Source organism: Carya illinoinensis, chromosome 2 (assembly GCF_018687715.1).
Source record: "Carya illinoinensis cultivar Pawnee chromosome 2, C.illinoinensisPawnee_v1, whole genome shotgun sequence".
Lineage (NCBI taxonomy): Eukaryota > Viridiplantae > Streptophyta > Magnoliopsida > Fagales > Juglandaceae > Carya > Carya illinoinensis.
Window position 1 is genome coordinate 33,326,363 of NC_056753.1, and position 18,310 is coordinate 33,344,672.

General features: G+C 37.2%; 3 protein-coding genes and 1 long non-coding RNA gene across 7 annotated transcripts; 3 read left to right on the plus strand and 1 right to left on the minus strand.

Moving 5' to 3' along the window:
• Positions 1-505: 505 nt before the first annotated feature.
• Positions 506-2,379, plus strand: LOC122301112 (pentatricopeptide repeat-containing protein At1g52640, mitochondrial). Its single transcript, XM_043112209.1, has 2 exons — positions 506-2,217; positions 2,324-2,379. The coding sequence occupies exon 1, from the start codon at positions 562-564 to the stop codon at positions 2,128-2,130; it is 1,569 nt and encodes a 522-aa protein (XP_042968143.1). The 5' UTR covers positions 506-561; the 3' UTR covers positions 2,131-2,217; positions 2,324-2,379.
• A 2,040-nt stretch (positions 2,380-4,419) lies between these two features.
• On the minus strand, positions 4,420-5,923 carry LOC122295428. The gene is made up of 3 exons (XR_006238068.1): positions 4,839-5,923; positions 4,644-4,741; positions 4,420-4,553 (listed from the first exon to the last, which is right to left on the minus strand). It is a non-coding gene; the product is annotated as an uncharacterized LOC122295428 (long non-coding RNA).
• Positions 5,924-7,284: 1,361 nt separating this feature from the next.
• On the plus strand, positions 7,285-8,189 carry LOC122301113 (cellulose synthase-like protein E1). The gene is made up of 2 exons (XM_043112210.1): positions 7,285-7,450; positions 7,537-8,189. The coding sequence occupies exon 2, from the start codon at positions 7,654-7,656 to the stop codon at positions 8,080-8,082; it is 429 nt and encodes a 142-aa protein (XP_042968144.1). The 5' UTR covers positions 7,285-7,450; positions 7,537-7,653; the 3' UTR covers positions 8,083-8,189.
• A 6,554-nt stretch (positions 8,190-14,743) lies between these two features.
• LOC122301114 (O-fucosyltransferase 13-like) lies at positions 14,744-17,724 on the plus strand. Of its 4 annotated transcripts, none has more exons than XM_043112211.1 (6): positions 14,744-14,981; positions 15,463-15,539; positions 15,975-16,045; positions 16,153-16,241; positions 16,513-16,734; positions 16,852-17,724. In XM_043112211.1, exons 1-6 carry the CDS (start codon positions 14,854-14,856, stop codon positions 17,582-17,584), a joined length of 1,320 nt encoding a protein of 439 aa, XP_042968145.1. In that variant the 5' UTR covers positions 14,744-14,853; the 3' UTR covers positions 17,585-17,724. The 4 variants fall into 4 exon arrangements, with proteins under 4 accessions (XP_042968145.1, XP_042968147.1, XP_042968148.1 ...); XM_043112213.1 differs by having other exon boundaries at positions 14,915-14,981; positions 15,941-16,045; positions 16,338-16,734; XM_043112214.1 differs by having other exon boundaries at positions 14,915-14,981; positions 15,941-16,045.
• The last annotated feature ends 586 nt before the right edge of the window (positions 17,725-18,310 follow it).

The following is an 18,310-nucleotide window of genomic DNA, read 5'->3' on the forward strand; positions in this document are numbered from 1 at the left end:
TCCTTTTACCTCTCTCTCACATGTTTTAAGTACATGTATAGGGTAATGATAGAATTTCTTTAAATACTAATTGCATGTATTAAAACAATACACTTATTGACCCAATACATAAAAATTGCAAACTCTATAAAATAAAATAATTTAAGAAAAAAATAATAATAAAATCATAATATTTTCTTATCATTTTGTCCTGAAGTTTTGCTTGAAAGCAACAAATGGCAAAATAGATATATAAAGAGGTGATTTTACGTGTGTATATGTTTATCGGGCTTTGTTACATACAGTCGGGAAATGCAGTCGGCGTGTAGTCGGCTGTACAGAATGAATAAAAAAAAATTATAAAAAAATTATTTTATGTTCAGGGAGACCTACATGAATTATAAAAAGTTATAAAAATAATTTTTTTTTTTTCATATAGATTCCATATTAATATTTTTTTTATAACCGACTGCACGCCGACTGCATTTTCCAACTATAGAAATCATTTCTGATGCATAAATCAACGTGGTTGCTCTTTGATCAGTCTGAATCTATTTTCTGTGCACAAAAACCGAGTCAAAAATGGCCACAAGGTACGTCTCCTGTAAACCAAAAACCCTGTATTCTGTCCTCCACTTTCTTCACAAACCCCAATACCAACGTCTCCGGCCTTTCTCTTCGCACAATCCACCAGTCTCAATCCAACCATTACCACACCTTGTCAACGAGATCTCTCGAATAGTCAGTGACCATCGGAACCCTCATGACGACTTAGAACTCTCCCTCGCCACATTTTCAACTCAAATGTCTACAAACTTGGTGGAGCAGGTCTTGAAGAGGTGCAAGAATCTTGGGTTCTCTGCTCACCGGTTCTTTCTTTGGGCTAAAACAATTCCGGGCTTTGAGCCTAATTTTGAGAACTATCAGATCTTGGTTGATATCCTGGGAAGTAGTAAGCAGTTTGCTATATTATGGGATTTTCTTATAGAAATGAGAGAGGCTCGTTGTTGTGAGATTAATCCAAAAATTTTCTGGGTTGTTTTTAAAGTTTATAGTAGAGCTAATCTTCCGGAAGATGCGATTCGAGCTTTCAATAGAATGGTTGATTTTGATATCAAGCCGGGAGTTGATGATCTTGACCAGCTTTTGTATGTGTTATGCAAAAGGAAGCACGTGAGGCAGGCCCAACAATTTTTTGATAAAGTAAAGAGTGGGTTCGTGCTGAATGCGAAAACTTATACCATTTTGATGAGAGGATGGGGGGATATCTGCGAGCCAAATGAGGCGCGTAAGTTGTTCGATGAAATGCTCGAACGAGGATGTAAGGTGGATGTTTCAGCATATAATAGTTTGTTGGAGGCTTTATGCAAAGGTGGGCATGTGGATGAAGCGTGCAAGATGTTTCGGGAGATGGGGTCTCAAGGAATTGACCCTGATGCTTGTACTTACTCGGTTTTCATCCGAGCGTATTGTGTAGCTAATGATATACATTCGGCTTTTAGGGTTCTTGATAGAATGAAGAGATATAATATTTCACCTAATGTTTATACTTACAATTGCATTATCAAGAAACTTTGTAAGAATGAAATGGTGGATGAGGCTTACCAACTTTTAGATGAAATGATTGAGAGGGGAGCTAGACCGGATGGTTGGAGTTACAATACCATTCTAGCTTACCATTGTGATCACTGTGAGGTGAATATGGCTCTTAGGTTGATTTCTAAGATGGAGAAATACAATTGCATGCCAGACCGGCATACCTATAACATGACGCTCAAATTACTAATCAGGGTAGGAAGATTTGATAGGGCAACTGAAGTTTGGGAAAGTATGGGGGAGAGAGGGTTTTATCCTTCAGTTTCAACATATGCTGTCATGGTTCATGGCTTATGCCAGAAGAAAGGTAAACTAGAGGAGGCATGTAAGTATATTGAGAGGATGATTGATGAAGGAATACCACCGTATACTTCTACCATCGATTTGTTGAGGAACCGTCTGTTGGGATTAGGTTTCTTGGACCGTATTGAGATACTTGCAGATAAAATGGACCGTAGCACTTCCTGTTCAATACAGGAGCAGGCAGGCATGATGAGAGGTAATAAGGCTTGTAAGACCTCAAGAATTGAAGAGACAGATCTTGAAAGCGAGTAAAGATTTATGGGCCATGAGCATCTTGGATTGTTTACATGAAAGTGGTGATATCTTTTCTAGGAGTACTCTGTGGGTGAAGTCTCAGAGGTAGTTCCCTATTCTTATTTGTATCTCTTTCCAATTTTTTTTTTCAAGTACGGTTTACGTATTTAGTATATTTACACATATCTTTGGGTCTGCTTGTATATGTTAGGTCAATGATTTTTTCTAGGATATCTAATTGGAACTTTCAAGCATGCAAAATAAGTAGATAAAGCCCTTGTTACTTGCACCATGTTAGCGTGGGGTGAATAGGTGAGAGAAAAGGGGCATCCGGACTTCGTCGCTGGTGGTTCCAACTTCTTTCCATCCCACCAAGTAGTGAAGAGACTACTACTAAAGGTCAAATAAGCTTGGGTGTCTGCGTGAGCATTCTCCCGACAACAGAACAACACCGCCGAAACAGCCCCCAACTCTCTCATGTCTAAATAATATGAAGAAAAAATAAATAAACTGATATATGGCATATTATAAAAATAAATATATAAAATAGAATAAATGAATTTTGATGAGGTATTTTAAAAAATAAGATGAAGAATTTATTAGAAATTTTTGCTTTACTATTTAGTATTTAGTGGGATGGAGAGAAATTCCATCAGTGGATTTTTTTTTTTTTTTTTTTTCCCTTTTTGTCTTCTTTGTCTTTTCTCAGAATGAATTTGCCACGCCTCCATGTAGAAGTTCTCGATCCTTTTTATGGTTCTTTTCTCTTCATCTCTGTTTTTTCTTTTTCCATCATTTAACATTCTTTAATTTAAGTAATTGCAGAAGAATGGAAAAGTTATTATTAATGGTTGAGCTTTTGACTAGTTTTAGTTATAAGTGGAATCTGATAGACCTTCTTGAGTAGTCAAAATTTATAAGCAACAAGTAAAAAAAATTTAAATACATGAGTAGTCAAAATGAGGAGACATTTTCCCTTTATTTTTTGTTATTTATTTATTTTATTTTTTTGCCATGCCATAAGATCACTTCAAATTGTTTTGCTTCTTGCAAAAGCGAAGTTTCCTCAAAATAAAATAATTAAAAGATTTTAAATTGCTGTTCGTGCTACTTATTTACTTGCAAAATATTAATTTTATTGAGACATCCATGTTTTAAAACTTGAATGAAAATAATTTTAGGTGTAGAGCAATACAAAAAAGCTAAGGAATTATAATACGATTGATGTAAAATCACAAGTTTAAATTGCTGTCATTAATACATAGATATATATTATTATTAATCTTCCTTCAAGCAGTCATCACTTCTTAAAAGAGGGCGGCCATATATGAGCTTCACGTATCGTATCATCAGATCATCCATCAAATGCAGAATCCTCAATATCAGTAACATCTTCTCGTCTGCCTGCCACTCTCATTTAGACTCAACCCAATTTGATTTTTCATTCTCATCTCTGCCCTTTCTCCTCTTAAATTGTTGAGAAATTATATAGTTCCCAGAGATTTCAGATTATGTCGTGCGTCGTTAAAAATTAGTGTTTATACACACAAGTTTAATGGCATAACATTTTTTTTTATAGAATAATAAAAGTATTATGGTTCGAGATTAACAAATATTTTTCCTAAATTGTCATATCCATAAGGCTTTCTTCAGTACCTTTCCCTTCAAAGTAGCAAAGGCATCGTATCCTTATCCGACCTCCATAAATAGATTTTCCCAAGTGCAACGTTTTGGGTAAAGAATTGAGAGAAAGGACAAATCACTCGCTCTTAAACAACTAGGGCTGTGCTCCGATTCCGACGGAGTCGGAATCGAAATTTCGACTTCCGACTCCGACTTTTGTCTGAGTCGAAATCGAGCTCCGATTCCGATTCCAAGAGGAATCGGAGTTCGATTCCGTTCGGAATTCGGAATTCCATTCCGTTCGAAATTCGGAATTCCATTCCGTTCGAAATTCGGAATTCCGATTACTGTCGGTAGTCGGATTTCCGTTCGAAATTCGGAATTCCGACTTTCAACTTTGATACGTTTTATATTTTTTTTTTTTAAAAAAATTTATTTTATCCCTATTTTCAAAGCTTGAAAATTATATAATGACTTGAACACGTTAAAGCGTGTTATGACGAGTATAATGACTTGAAAATTATATAATTTTCCTGGTATAATGAGTATTATAGACAATATTTTCAATCACGTTAAAGCGTATAATTAATTAATGAATTAATTAATTTTCCTGGTATAACGAGTATTATGGACAATATTTTCAATCACGTTAAAGCGTATAATTAATTAATGAATTAATTAATTTTTCTGGTATAACGAGTATTATGGACAATGGACAATATTTTCAATCACGTTAAGATAAAAAATGGACAATATTATGGACAATGGACAATACATCATTTGCACTTTGCAGCATCGTACTTGGTCATTTGAAGTACCTGAAATTAAGATAAAAAAGTATTCAATCAATAAATATAACTAAATATTGATACAGAAAATTGAACACAATAAAAGTAAAATGTAATTACCATTAATACCAATAAAGATTAAGTTAATTCTGACATCAACTTATCTTTATCCATACCCCATCATTCATCGGCAACTATACTGGGGTTCACAATTAGATCTGTGAAATGATGAAAAAATATAAATTAAATAAATTTCCGAAATCATAAAAACAATTAAAATAATCAATAATAAAAAATCAAGTAAAATAAGGTTACCATCTTCAAGCCTATAGCTCTCATCATCAATGCCAATGCTATCTAGTCCAAGGGGTGTATCACTGATCCAGTTCTGTGTGCAAACGAGGGCCTCCACGGTTGACGGTGACAAAGAATTCCGGAAAGCATCCAAGACTCGACCTCCAGTGCTAAACGCCGACTCAGATGCAACCATCGTAATAGGAATGGCTAGCACATCTCAGGCAATACGGGAAAGGATTGGATACTTGATGGAATTAGCCTTCCACCAAATGCATATCTCAAAAGCAGGACTAGGTGCCTCGACCTCTTCCATAAAATACCGTTCAACCTCTGAAGTACACCCCATAATATTCTTCGATGCAACGAGCTGATGATACTCGTTCATGATGTCGTAATTCCTACGGCGTCGAGGCAATGTGTCAGTTGGGCTAAAGTCATCAAAGAGAGGTGTCGAACTCACGTGTGAGGTACCCGCTGAAGATGAAGGCTATCCACTATTTTTGTAGTGGTTGTACAAGTCATCGAGATCAGTTTTCAGCGCTGTAATAAACGATGCAGCCTTCATTGCCCCGAGGACGGAATTTGCCCAATATTCTATCACGGCCAACTTGATTTGGGGGTCAAGGATCACAGCTACAAAGAGTAATCTATTTATCTTCTCAATTTGGACAACATCCTCTGAGCCATACCAGATAACAGTCCGCTAGGGTCATCGCAACCATCTTCCAAGTGGTGGTGTAGTGTCGAGATCTGACTGAACCACAAGTTTGCAGTCGTGTATGCGGATCCAGATATTTTCATTGTAATATCATAAAAAATCTGCAAAAATGTGACAAAGAATCCTACACTCGTCCAATCATGTGTGTCCGGCGGACCGAGCCCCTTTCCTGCAAGCTCCAGCAAAGCATACCGCAGACCCCCATCTTCCACCTCCATCCACTCAAACACTTTTTGGTACCTCTATGCCACATACAACATCATGTATGTAGAGTTCCATCGAGTGGGAACGTCCAAGCACAGCGTCCGAGAATGTTTTATCCCAAGTTGTTCTTCTATTGCCCTGAATTTTTTCAGCCTTTGCAGGGAAGCCCTCACATACCGCACAATGTTGCGGACTTTTGTAATGGAATCGTCAACCTCTTTTAACCCCTCAGTCACAATCAGGTTGATTATGTGAGCACAACAACGAATATGGATAAACTCATGGTCCCGGATGACATCATCTCTCACTCTCGTATTCCGCTTGAACCATTCAATTGCAGTATCATTAGCACTGGTATTGTCAACTGTAATGCATAAAACCTTCTGTATTCCCCAATCTTTCAAGCAATCATCCATCGCTGCCCCAATTGATGCACCTTTATGATCAATTATTTCTTTGAATCCAATAATCCGTTTTTTTAAAGTCCATGAACAGTCTATTTAGTGTGCTGTAATACACATGTATGAAACATTCTGTATAGACGTCCATATGTCAGTCGTAAATGAGACTCTCTGGCCAGTCGTCACAAACATTTTTCTCATCTCAGCCTTCTCTTTCAAGTGCCTTTTCATACAATCTCGCATCACTGTATACCGTGACAGCATTGGGAATCGTGGCTCAATAAGCTTGATAAACGATCGGAACCCTGGTTTCTCAACTGTAGTAAAAGGCAGCTCATCTTTGATGATCATCTCGACAAGCGCATCTCTCAACATCTTCTCACTATATTGATGGATGACCATTTTCTTGGATTGCGTACCATCAGTTGCAGTAGAAGTTTCATAACTTAGCGTTGTCTGATATCGGGCCGCCAATCCTTTCGCTATCTTATACATCTGGCAACTATTTAGATGTGATATCAAACCAGCAGTGCCTTGTTTCTTTGAATGACATGCAACTTCTGTGGCACAATGGTTGCAAGCTGCGTGCGGCTCCGAGGGATCACCGTCAACCTTTGTGAAATGTTCCCACGTCCACGATCTTTTTTTATTTGATCGTGGACGTGGTGGTCTGGTCCTTGTGGATGAAGGTGGTGGTACATCCGGCTCATCCCCAAGCCCCATCTCCTCATCCTCATTAAATGTATCCTCATCTTCTATGTTTACCGGGAGTGGGAATCGACTACTTGCACATGAAGTTTGTGCTCTGGAAGTGGGTCTGGATCTCGGTGCTGGGGACGGAGTTGTGGCATTCTGATCTTGTTCTGGCATCCCATATAGTTCTTCCTCCATAACTTGAAATCTGACACATTTAGTTCCAAAAATTAAAGTAGTTTATTAAATAAAATCAAGAATCAACATTATAAGAAAGAGTAAAAACAAGGGACTGAATATGAATAAGATCTTAAGTTTCAGTTAAGAAGCAATTAAGGGAGATGAGGAGAGCAGAACAAAAGCACACAAGAAGAAGAACATTAAAGCCACCAATATAAAAATATTTTATATTTGGAGGAGAAAAAGAAAAAACAATATTTAAAAAAAAGATTAGACAATACTGTCCCTTTGTCCATGGGTATAAAAAGATTCCCCTTAAACTTCAACTTTCATACTCTCTCTATCTACTATGGGCTGCAAACTGCTTGCCTACGCTGTACTATGTTATAGTGCCATTGCTGTTCCTGCTTAGAGGTATCTCCTTGTTTCCAGAGGTACGGAACTTCCCTTGTTTGAATCAAACTTGTCTATGGCTATTGCTAATCTGTGTTCTAAGAATAGAATCATCTTGCACTAACAGGTTTCAAACCCATGGGTGCTACCATTTGCACTAGTCATCTTTGTCCACCGAGCATACAGTCTGGGAGAATTTGTTTGGTGTGGGGGCACATTCCAAGGATGGTGGAATGATCAAAGGATGTGGCTATTCAAAAGAACTAGTTCCTACTTCTTTGGCTTCTTTGACAGTATCCTAAAACTACTAGGACATACAAAGTCAGCCTTTGTCATCACGGCAAAGGTGGTTGAAGATGATGTGTCGCAGAGATATGAGCAGGAGGTCATGGAGTTTGGCACTTCTTCCCCAATGTTTACCATTTTAGCTACACTTGCGCTGCTAAATGCATTCTGTTTCATTGGAAGAATGAAGAGGTTGATTATGGATATGAAAACTTGGGTTTCAGACCCATTTTCATTGCAAATTCTTCTATGTGCTCTCTTGATTCTAATCAACCTGCCTGTTTACCAAGGTCTTTTCCTCAGGAAAGACAATGGCAGGATGCCAAGCTCAGTAACAACACAGGCAGTTATGTTCGCACTATTGGCTTGTGCATTAGCCCTGTGTTAAGTTCTATCCTGATGCCAAGCAAAACTTTAGCCCATTACCAGTTTTAATATATTGTATGACATTTCAAGTGAAAGCAATTTCATAGAAATTCCTATTTTATTTTGTAACAAGCTACGCTTTGGAGTTTGGAAACATTTTTACTTCTCTAATTGCCAATGATGCTGACTTGTCTAGCCTATTACCAGTTTTAATAAATTGTATGACACGAGAATTCTAACATGCAAAGCATCCGTTGACAATCTTAAATGCCACAAAAGATATCAGGTTGTAGGCTGAATACACCTTATTTAAACATGCTAATAAACTAATGAAACACAATAATTCTGAATATATGAATTCACCCAAAATGAAGAAAGTTTTGAACCAAAAATATAATAGAATTAAAGATGACAAAGTGATGAAACGACATAACATGCATCAAGTATTTGCATCCTTTGATTCAGCTGGGAGGTGATCGTAAGGGTTATTAGTGAGGGTTGGCCGTGACATTTCTTTGTGACATTTCCACAAACACGTAGGCCGTAGCCTTCAAACTCCATCCAACTAACACACCGGTTGAAAAAGACCATCATCCTCCTCAATACATTCACGGCCAACGTAGAAAACAGATTGCCCAATTTCCAATTTCCAATTCTCAAATACATCCGGCTCAAAAATTTGGAGTAAACACAATGCAAATATATATATTTACCTCTTGTATTATCTTGGTTCCAAGTGGTGGTACTGCGGCGACTCGGCGACGATGACCTGACGCCAATTTACGGCGGACTGGTGTACGATGGGGGGCTATGGCGGCTGAGGTCCGTGAGCCGTGAGCGTGAGGGGAGAGTGGGAGAAATGGTTGAGTCTGAGCTTATGGTCGAGGACTCCGAGTGACTGAGTGAGAAATGGGTTATGACCCTCGCGCAGGGCCGGAGGCCATTAAGCCGTGACTCAAAGTTCAAACGGTGTCGTTCTCATTTAAATGGAACGACGCCGTTCAAAGTTACAGGTCAACAAAAACCAGATGCAAAACGACGTCGTTTTGCATTTGGTTTTTTTTTTTTTTTTTTTTTTTTTTTTTAAGTCGGAATCGGAATCGGAATTCGGAACCATTCAATTTACCGATTCTGATTCCGAATTCCGTTACGGAGTTGGAACCCTCCGATTCCGAATCCGACTTCCGAACCCTCCGATTCCGTCGGAGTCGGAATCGGAGAGGAATTCAGCCGAAATCGAGCAATTCGAAATTTTGCACACCCCTATAAACAACCATTCTGGCTTACTTTATCATTAATTAAAACTCGTCCAACATACAAGGGACATTCAAGAAGAGGATAGCTGCTGCTAAACAGTTTTGATTGGAGATCAATCACGACTAGAAATTGCTTCATTCTTCAATCTTTCGATGTTATAACGAGCAACCCCAATGCACCGATAAGAATATACTGCAAGAGAGAAATGGCACATATGACTTCCCATACAAAAATCAATAGCTTCACGGTTTTGGGATTCTAAACATTTAACCAATCCAGACACTTCATGCGAAGAATAAAAATCAAAACTTTAGACTGTCAGTTTTTGGATTCTAAGGTTGAACTCTACTATCTTATCGATACTAAGGACAAACAGCTACCAACCAAATTTGCTCAGATGCTATTTTCAACCAAAAATATATATATTGATCAGATACTGACCAAAAAGAGGAAAAGAAGGTTAGCTGTGTAGCTAAGAGTATTGGCATTGGCTTCATCAAAGTCATATTCAAATTTTGATAAAAGTACAAGTTTTTCATAATTATAAAATCTTCATATCCATAATTCCACATTGGATTAGCCATTGAATTCATCAAAATAATAATATAATATTATTTTTTTTAATAATATATTTTTTTTTCATATTTTACAATTAAACCTACTATATGTACATTAATAATTTAATTTGACGTAACGATGATTAAACAATTGGAATATGATGAGCACACAAAGTAGTAATTTATGTTCTGTCGAGCACTTGGTGCTCAAAACAGACACACAAATTCCAAGCAAAGACCAAAGATATAGGGGCAAAATCAAAGAGAAGAACAAAGACCAAGTAAATCCCAGAGAAACAAAAAAAAAAAAAAAAGTAGAGAATGGCCGATACAGGGGAAACGAAAAACAAAATCAATTTACTTAGAACAAATCTTGTGCTGGTCAAAATGAGGGCCGATGTGCACAGGTGAGATGAAATACAGGAGGTTCTCGTTGACGGCGCTAGAGTCCGTGGCCAAGTTTTCGCTCACTGTCTGGCTCAACTTCCTGTTCGAGAACCTCGGCTCCTGCGGCTGTGATTTATCCATCCGAGGCGATGGGGATCGTGCGGCCGCGAAGGGTAAGAGGGACAGTGGGCCTGGAATCGAGGTTGGCGTCGATGCCGCATGGCGGAGCCCCAAGAGGCAGAGGGATTTGCTATGGCGGGCCGGGGAGAAGTCTGTGGCCGAGTTTTTGCTCACTGTCTGGCTCAACTTCCTGTTTGAGAACCCCGGCTCCTGCGACTATGATTTATCCATCTGAGGCGATGGGGATCGTGCGGCCGCAAAGGGTAAGAGCGATAGTGGGCCTGGAATCGAGGTTGGCATCAATGACACATGGCGGAGCCCCAAGAGGCAGAGGGATTTGCTGTGGCGGGCCGAGGAGAAGTTCGTGGCCGAGTTTTAGGATTCGATGTTTTCAAATTTACGTTGTTCTTTGAAAGATGTGTGCAGCTTCGACGACTTGAAGCAGCGGATGCGAGTGCTGTTTGTGTTGCTTCAGATCAGAGTGATTCTTATGAAGAATCCAAGTGCTGTTTCGGTGGATTGAAGAATCCGAGTGTTATTTTATGCGAGAAATGAAAAAGAGAGGGGAAGAGAAAATGCGGGGAGTTCGGTAATGAATTAAAATCGAGTAAAATAATAAGAAGATGAATGTGCAGTAGCCCTTCATATTTGAAGGAAACCATAAATTCATTGTAGGTCAAAACTTGCCATTTACCAGTTTGACTAATCCAATGCAGTGGCTTTTTACACATATTCATCATTTTATACATTTGCATTGGCTTTTGATGAAGCCAATGCCAATGCTCTAACTCTATTAGGATTATATGTGTAGCTGACTCTGTTAGTCCGATGTTACAAGAGTAAGGGCATAATCTTTTTGCATTTTAATTTAAATAATATTTTCCCTGCTTAATGGATAACCATTTGCTACTAATGGGAAATACTTTGTCATCTTAAATTGAAAATTGAGATGCTTGGATTTACGATATACACCAATAGAAACCATAAAATTTGATAAACAATAGAAAAATATAATAGATTCTTTTTATATAGTGAATGGATTTCTTCCATTTTATCCTATTTATTGGTACTGATCAATGATACTTGAAAAATTGGTTCTTTTCTTTTGTCCCAGTCCATGCTCTGAATGAGCCACACATACACTCTAGTACATGTGATGGGCAATGTCCGAAACAAGGACTTGGGATTTGGCGAAGTGGATTTCAAGGGACTTCTCCCATTGTTCATGGTTTTTGAGGATTTGGACACAATCTTGAACTAGTTTGATGTAGGGCCTAAAGGGAAATGGAGAAGAAGACGAAGAAGAAGAAATGGGTTTGGGTTTGGGTCTGTGAAGGGGTTTTGATGCAAGAAAGAAGGGTTTTAGACATGAGAGAGTTGGGGGTTGTTTCTACGGTGTTATTCTGTTGTCGGGAGAATGCTCACGCAGATGTAGAGGTGACAATATGTTACACGATCCGTTAACCTAACATGAACACAACACGAAAATAGCGAGTTAGGGTTTAGTCTTAATGAGTTCGGGTCAAAACAGGTTGACCCGTTAAGACATAATTGCTTAACGAGTTGATAACGAGTCAACCCATTATAACACGTTAAATAAAGTTAAAATTACAATTATACCCTTATACCTAAAAGTAAAATTATTAGAATTTTAATATCGATATTTTTATTATTTGGATTGTAAATTTGGACTTGTATTTAGTTTTATAATTTTGATAAATATTGTGATTTTTAAATTTATATAAAATTATGCTAAATTTAATTAGGTCAAACTAGTTAATTTCGAGCCTATTTAATCTATTTACATAAACAGTTTGAAACGGATCGTATTGTATCATGTTAACCTATTTCGTAATATTCACTAATGGGTCAAAACGGGTTGACACGACACGACTAGTTATGTTAATAGGTCGTATTAGGATTTGAGATTTTGACATGATAAATTTAACGGGTTGGGTTAGAGTTGAGCTATATAGTATAATATACATATTTTAATACGACCCGTTAACACGATTTGACACCCATATCCAGACACCCATGCTTATTTGACCTTTAGTAGTAGTCTCTTTACTCTTTGGTGGGATGGAAAGAAGTTGGTACCAAGCAACAGTAGCAACAGACTCTTGATTTTAATATAAGAAGTTTGAATCTTCAGCTTCCTACAATAAGCTCTCCACTTGTGTTTCATCCGCCCTAACTTGCACCTGTGAGCAAAATAGAACAATTACCAAAATAGAACAATTACCTTACTGCAAAAATTTCCCAAGTATTTTGGGATGATGAAACAATAATCTATGCTTGGTTTTAAAAGATTCATTGGGTTAATGGTGAACTTCTAAAATTTAGAAGTGTTAAAATTCTCAGAAAGTTCCACATGGATGCTAAGAAAGATGAGACTGTAAAATAAAATGTAAATAAAATAATACTTGTGAAAAACAACACACCTTGAAGAGATTTTTCGAAGTCCCTTAATTGTGAAATAAAGCCAGAGTTAGGAGCTGCCTTTGGCCATCTGCTCTTCCCTTAATGGTCACACTGATACCCAAACATGCAAAACCAAGTTCAAAGTAATTAATTACAGCTTTTGTGAAAGGTGAAAGTTCAAACATGCTGGTTCTTTGTACATAGTATGCTAACAAATCCTCCGTACAAAGAACATACCAACTGCTAAAGAAAAATAAAAAATCAACGGCTAAATAAAACTTATAGAAAAAAAAGATAAGATTGTGGTGAGACGTTGGAAAAAGCTAGCCCAACCAAGCACACCGATGCCTTTTTCTATTGGGGTGGGTGGGTTCTAAATCAGGTTATATCATATGATCCAATGAATACAACAGCATATTCTGTGTACCAAAGGCATCTTTGGATGCTGATGACCGGAAAAAGTTATTAGCTATACAAGAAATAAGTAGTTAGATGAATCATAGTGATTGATGTTGTTTAGCTGACCATTTGGAACAAAGATGCAAACAGAAAGAGCCAAAAATAAGGTAATAAATAACAAGCTTGAAATCCCCAATAGGCTTTGAAATTTAAAAAAAAAAAATACAATGAAGGGAAAAGAACAACAAATTACATGTGGGTGTGGTGTGCGTGTACAGAGTAACAGACATCTGAAACAATTGTATACAATGAAGCAAATTACATGTGGGTGTGCGGGTACAACAAAAAAATAAAATGAAGGAAAAAGAACAGCAAAATGAATCTGAACATTGTATATACGATGTAACCTTAACAAAAATAATTCTTCGGGTCTAGACTCTAGCGGGTGCTTTCTCTCTCTTTCAAAATAATCAATAACAATAGCCTCATAAATCTAAAATTCTTCAAAATTTAAAGGGCACAGCAAGAAAACTTCTTGACTGAACACAAATGGATGTTACTCATCAAAACGATTGCAGGAATACAAGAAAGTTCACAAGAATCCCCAGGTAACGAGAGTGCAAGATATGAACAACATCAACAACACCTGAAATCAAAAGAAACCACCAGACGCTCAACCCTTCCCTCCATCCACATAACTTCAACAACAGAGAAAAGATGAAGATTGTAGATACTAGTGCTTAGAAATCGGGGGAGGGGAGCTGTTCATGAGTGTTTCGGCTGATGCAGATTATCTGGTAGATGAAAATTATTTTTGCTCCAATGCAGCGGGGGAAATGCGCTTACCTACCAGAAACTGCAGGATTCGACGCCCGAGAAGTGGGGGAGCTTATGGCCGATCTGACGACGGCGTTGGGACTGCTTGGCGGAGGAGAAAACGGAGGAGCGTCTTATTGCTGGGGAAAAACCCAGAGGGAGAGGAACGTAACAATGGGGATCTGAGCGGGAGAGGACGCGAAAATTTGGCCTGGGTTGTTCCTCGTTTTTTCTCAAAAAAATAAATATATATATATATATATATATAAAACAATTGCTGACGTAACGCCATGTCAGCAGAGTCCGTAAATTCAACCGTGAAATCGTCCATCGCTAGAAGAGCCGATATATTATACAACGAAAAATCTAATCGTAAATAAAATTACGTATTAATACGTGTTTTAATTTAATTTGATAAATAAAAAGTAAATTTTATTAAAAATAATATTAATTTAAATTTTAAAATTTAAAAAAATAAATTTTAATTTAACGTAACGCCGTGTGATTTTATTTATACATAATAAAACTTAATATACAATTAAAAAAAATTTTCTTGTAAATAGAGTTTGGATATCATCTCGCTCATATATTAATATATAAGAAATATATTTAATAAAATGATATGGATTAAAATTAAAAATAAATTTTATGAGAGAAAATTTTTTTAAAAAATAATAATAATAATAAAATAATTATCAATGCGCGAATTGACCACGAACTCTTCTTGCACCAAAAAAAACTCTACAAATAAACTCGCCTCCTTCACATCCAATCTCGCCTTAGCAGCACAAACTCTGTATCTGTATGTATAGGTTTTATTTCGAACGCCAAAAATGGTGGCTTTGTCAGTGAAACCCTTGTTTACCATTCTAGTGGTCTCTCTTGCTCTCCTTCTCGCTATTATTTTGCTTTCCCCTTCTTCTCCGTTCTCCCAGAGCTCACTTCCTTTCAATTCACCTCTGTAAGCGTTCAATTCCTTTTCTTTTCCTTTTTTGGTATTGTATTCTAGTTCTTGCTGTTTTTGGCAACTGGAAAATGTAGGAAAATGGAAGAAAACGAGATTTTTCAGGGTAGAATTAAATTTTGATAGAAGTGACTATAATTCCCAGACGTTTTTGTACCCAACTCAAATAATTGGATGTATTTTTCTGTTGTTTCTCAGAGACAAAATATTGATAGCTTTTTCTTTCCTTGGAATTTTGTGTTTGTTTTTAAGAAAGTTTGAGAGAAGAAAAGAGGAGATTGAAACGGTAAGTTATTCCCTGTTAGTTGAGGTTGGTTTTCGATGGATGGAAAAATAAACTAGGGTAGGGCATAAGAGTCAAAATTTCCATTATCTTGTTATTGTTATTGTTATTATTATTATTATTATTTTTGTTGGAGGTTGAAATTTGGTTCTGTGGGTCTTGTTTTTTATATATGAGCTTTTCTTTTTCATGCAGAAAATTAGACATATGGACTGTTCGGAGAATCGTTGAATGGAGACCTTGCAAGTGGTGGCTACAAGGAGATCCCACTGGTAAGTGGTGCTTTAACTTATCTTTTATTTATTGTTACAATGTATCCTGGATCTTTGTCACCTTTATTGGATTTGTTGGGTAGCTTGCAAATAGATTTTGTGGAATATTAGATTCTTTTACCAAGTATGGAGCATTATTTGTTAAGATCCAAGAGGGAATCAAAGAACTTACATAAAGAATTTAATGAGGGTTCTTTGATAGTCTATAATTGTTCTGTTTATAAGTTTTGAGAATTACCGAGCAATGATTATACATATTTGATTTCTGAAAATTTTGTGGAATTTTTAAGAGTTCTAAGACTTTGTACTCTATTTGGGTTGGAGCAAGAAATTTGGTTGGGGTAGTAGGGTTTTCATTTTTTCAATAATTCTGGGGAAACGTTAATTGGCGTTCATTGCAGATTATTGCATTGGTTTTTTGTTGAAATGCTGCAGCTCTGCCAGTAGAGACTAATGGATATATCCGAGTGGATTGCTATGGTGGCCTCAATCAGATGCGAAGAGATGTGAGTGCTCAGATGAGCTTTGTTATTACAACTTTCAGATCTGAGGAAAAATGTCACTTTGACTTGCTGCTTTGTAACAATGGAATGATACTTCATGTTGAGTGCAGTTGTGCGATGGTGTTGGTATTGCACGTCTGTTAAATGCAACCCTGGTTTTACCAAAGTTTGAAGTGGCTGCATATTGGAATGAATCAAGGTAATAGCAATACGCCTTTATCTTTGACATTGGGATTGTTCTGAGCAGTGAGCTCTATAAGATTGTGTTGTTATGCTTGCAAGAATTTGTTTGCAGTTTAGAAGCAACTAGCAGTATATGAGTGTTGCATCCCATCTTAGACAATGGTGAAGTAATGAATGGAGGTTATTCGTAGTTTTCCTTTGGTTTTACATTTGTGCAAATCTTGTATAATTATTTTATGGTTTATTTTTAGGTACTATCCTTGTATGACCAATTATCTTGATCTCAGCGGCTTTGCAGATGTATTTGATGTCGAATACTTTATTCGCCAGATGAATGGCTTTGTTAAGGTTGTGAAAGAGTTGCCATCAGAGATTGCATCAAAAGAGCCTTTTCGAGTAGACTGTAGCAAACGCCGAGGCCAATTTGATTACATTGAAAGTGTTCTTCCATCATTGTTGGAACATAATTATATTTCAATTACGCCAGCAATGAGCCAAAGAAGAGATAGGTATTTCCTTATGGTGCCGTATTTTTTTTTTCTCAATGATGCCGTTAGAAGCCTACTGCCATGAATGAGAAATACATTCACTTTTATTCCTAAAACTCTACTTTTTACATCTTGTAGGTATCCACTATATGCTAAAGCTGCCCTTTGTCAAGCTTGTTACAGTGCATTGCGCCTCGCAAGATCCTTGAAGAAGAAAGCCTCTAAGCTTCTAGAAGCAATACCCAAACCCTTTCTCTCACTTCACCTTCGTTTCGAACCTGACATGGTAGCATACAGCCAATGCGAATACTCCGGCCTTTCTTCTGCCTCCATCAACGCCATTGAGGCTGCACGAGGAGATAGAAAACCATGGACTGGAGAGCTGGCTCGCATTTGGAGAAAACGAGGGAGGTGTCCTCTTACCCCTAATGAAACGGCCTTCATACTTCAAGCACTTTCCATTCCCACAAACACAAATATATATCTGGCAGCTGGAGATGGTCTGATGGAACTTGAAGGTTTAACATCTGTTTACACCAATGTAGTTACCAAGTCTAGCCTCCTTACCGGTGAGGATTTCACAAGCATGCATGGAAACACAAAAGCCGCATTGGATTATCACGTGTCTATTAACAGTGATTCTTATGTGGCAACATATTTTGGAAATATGGATAAGATGGTTGCGGCAATGAGAGCTTTGAAGGGGTTGTACAAAACTCTCTTTTTAAGCAGGCGAGCTTTTGCAGAGTTCACTTCACAGGGTTTTAGCGGAAAAGATTTGATGCGAGCCCTATGGAAGTCTCACAGAGATAATTATGTCATGGGAATAGGGTCTGCTTTGCCCGACTGTTTTTGTGAATTAACATTGTGATTTGTACATTTCAAATCTTTCTTTCCATCTTTTTAATGTTTTTTCCGTTCTTTATTATTATAAACTAACTTGTATTGTATGACCACATTTAGCCGTCATAAATTTTGCAAAAAGAACTATTTGCAAGATTTTCTTTATAATTTCGGTTTTGTGGATAACTTGAGGGAAAAAAAGATTAAAATTAGAAAAGAGAAAAGAAGTTTGCGTCAAGCTGTTCCCCGAAAGACTTGTTTTTTCAAGTTATGATCTCATTTGAGAACTTTGATTATGTAATGTAGTGGAAGTTTGGAGACCGCAAGAAATTCAAAGCATTGTGCTTCTCTAAAATCGTAAAAGCCGTTTGACCCATTCGAAACAACATGAAATGAACTGTCTTCAAAACGACAAATAATGCAGTGCCACTTGTTTTAATTCCGGCTCCTAAAATGTCCCGTCTTTAACCATATCGAAAAACAAAAATGAGCTACAAAAGGGTTGTGGCTCAATAGTTTTGGATTGCTCTCAAATGGTTTGACATTTACTAGATTTTGAGTTCGAAATTAGATATGAATTTACTTGAGACTATTTGGCCTTTTTCACCTAAGGATTCATCTTAGATTGTTACTATTAATCATTAAATTGTCTGGGTTCAACTTCAAACTTGGTTTTTTTTTTTTTTAAATAAAACCTTTATTAGAAACTCTCACTGAGGCGGAAGAATAACCATATACATCCAAACAAGACGCT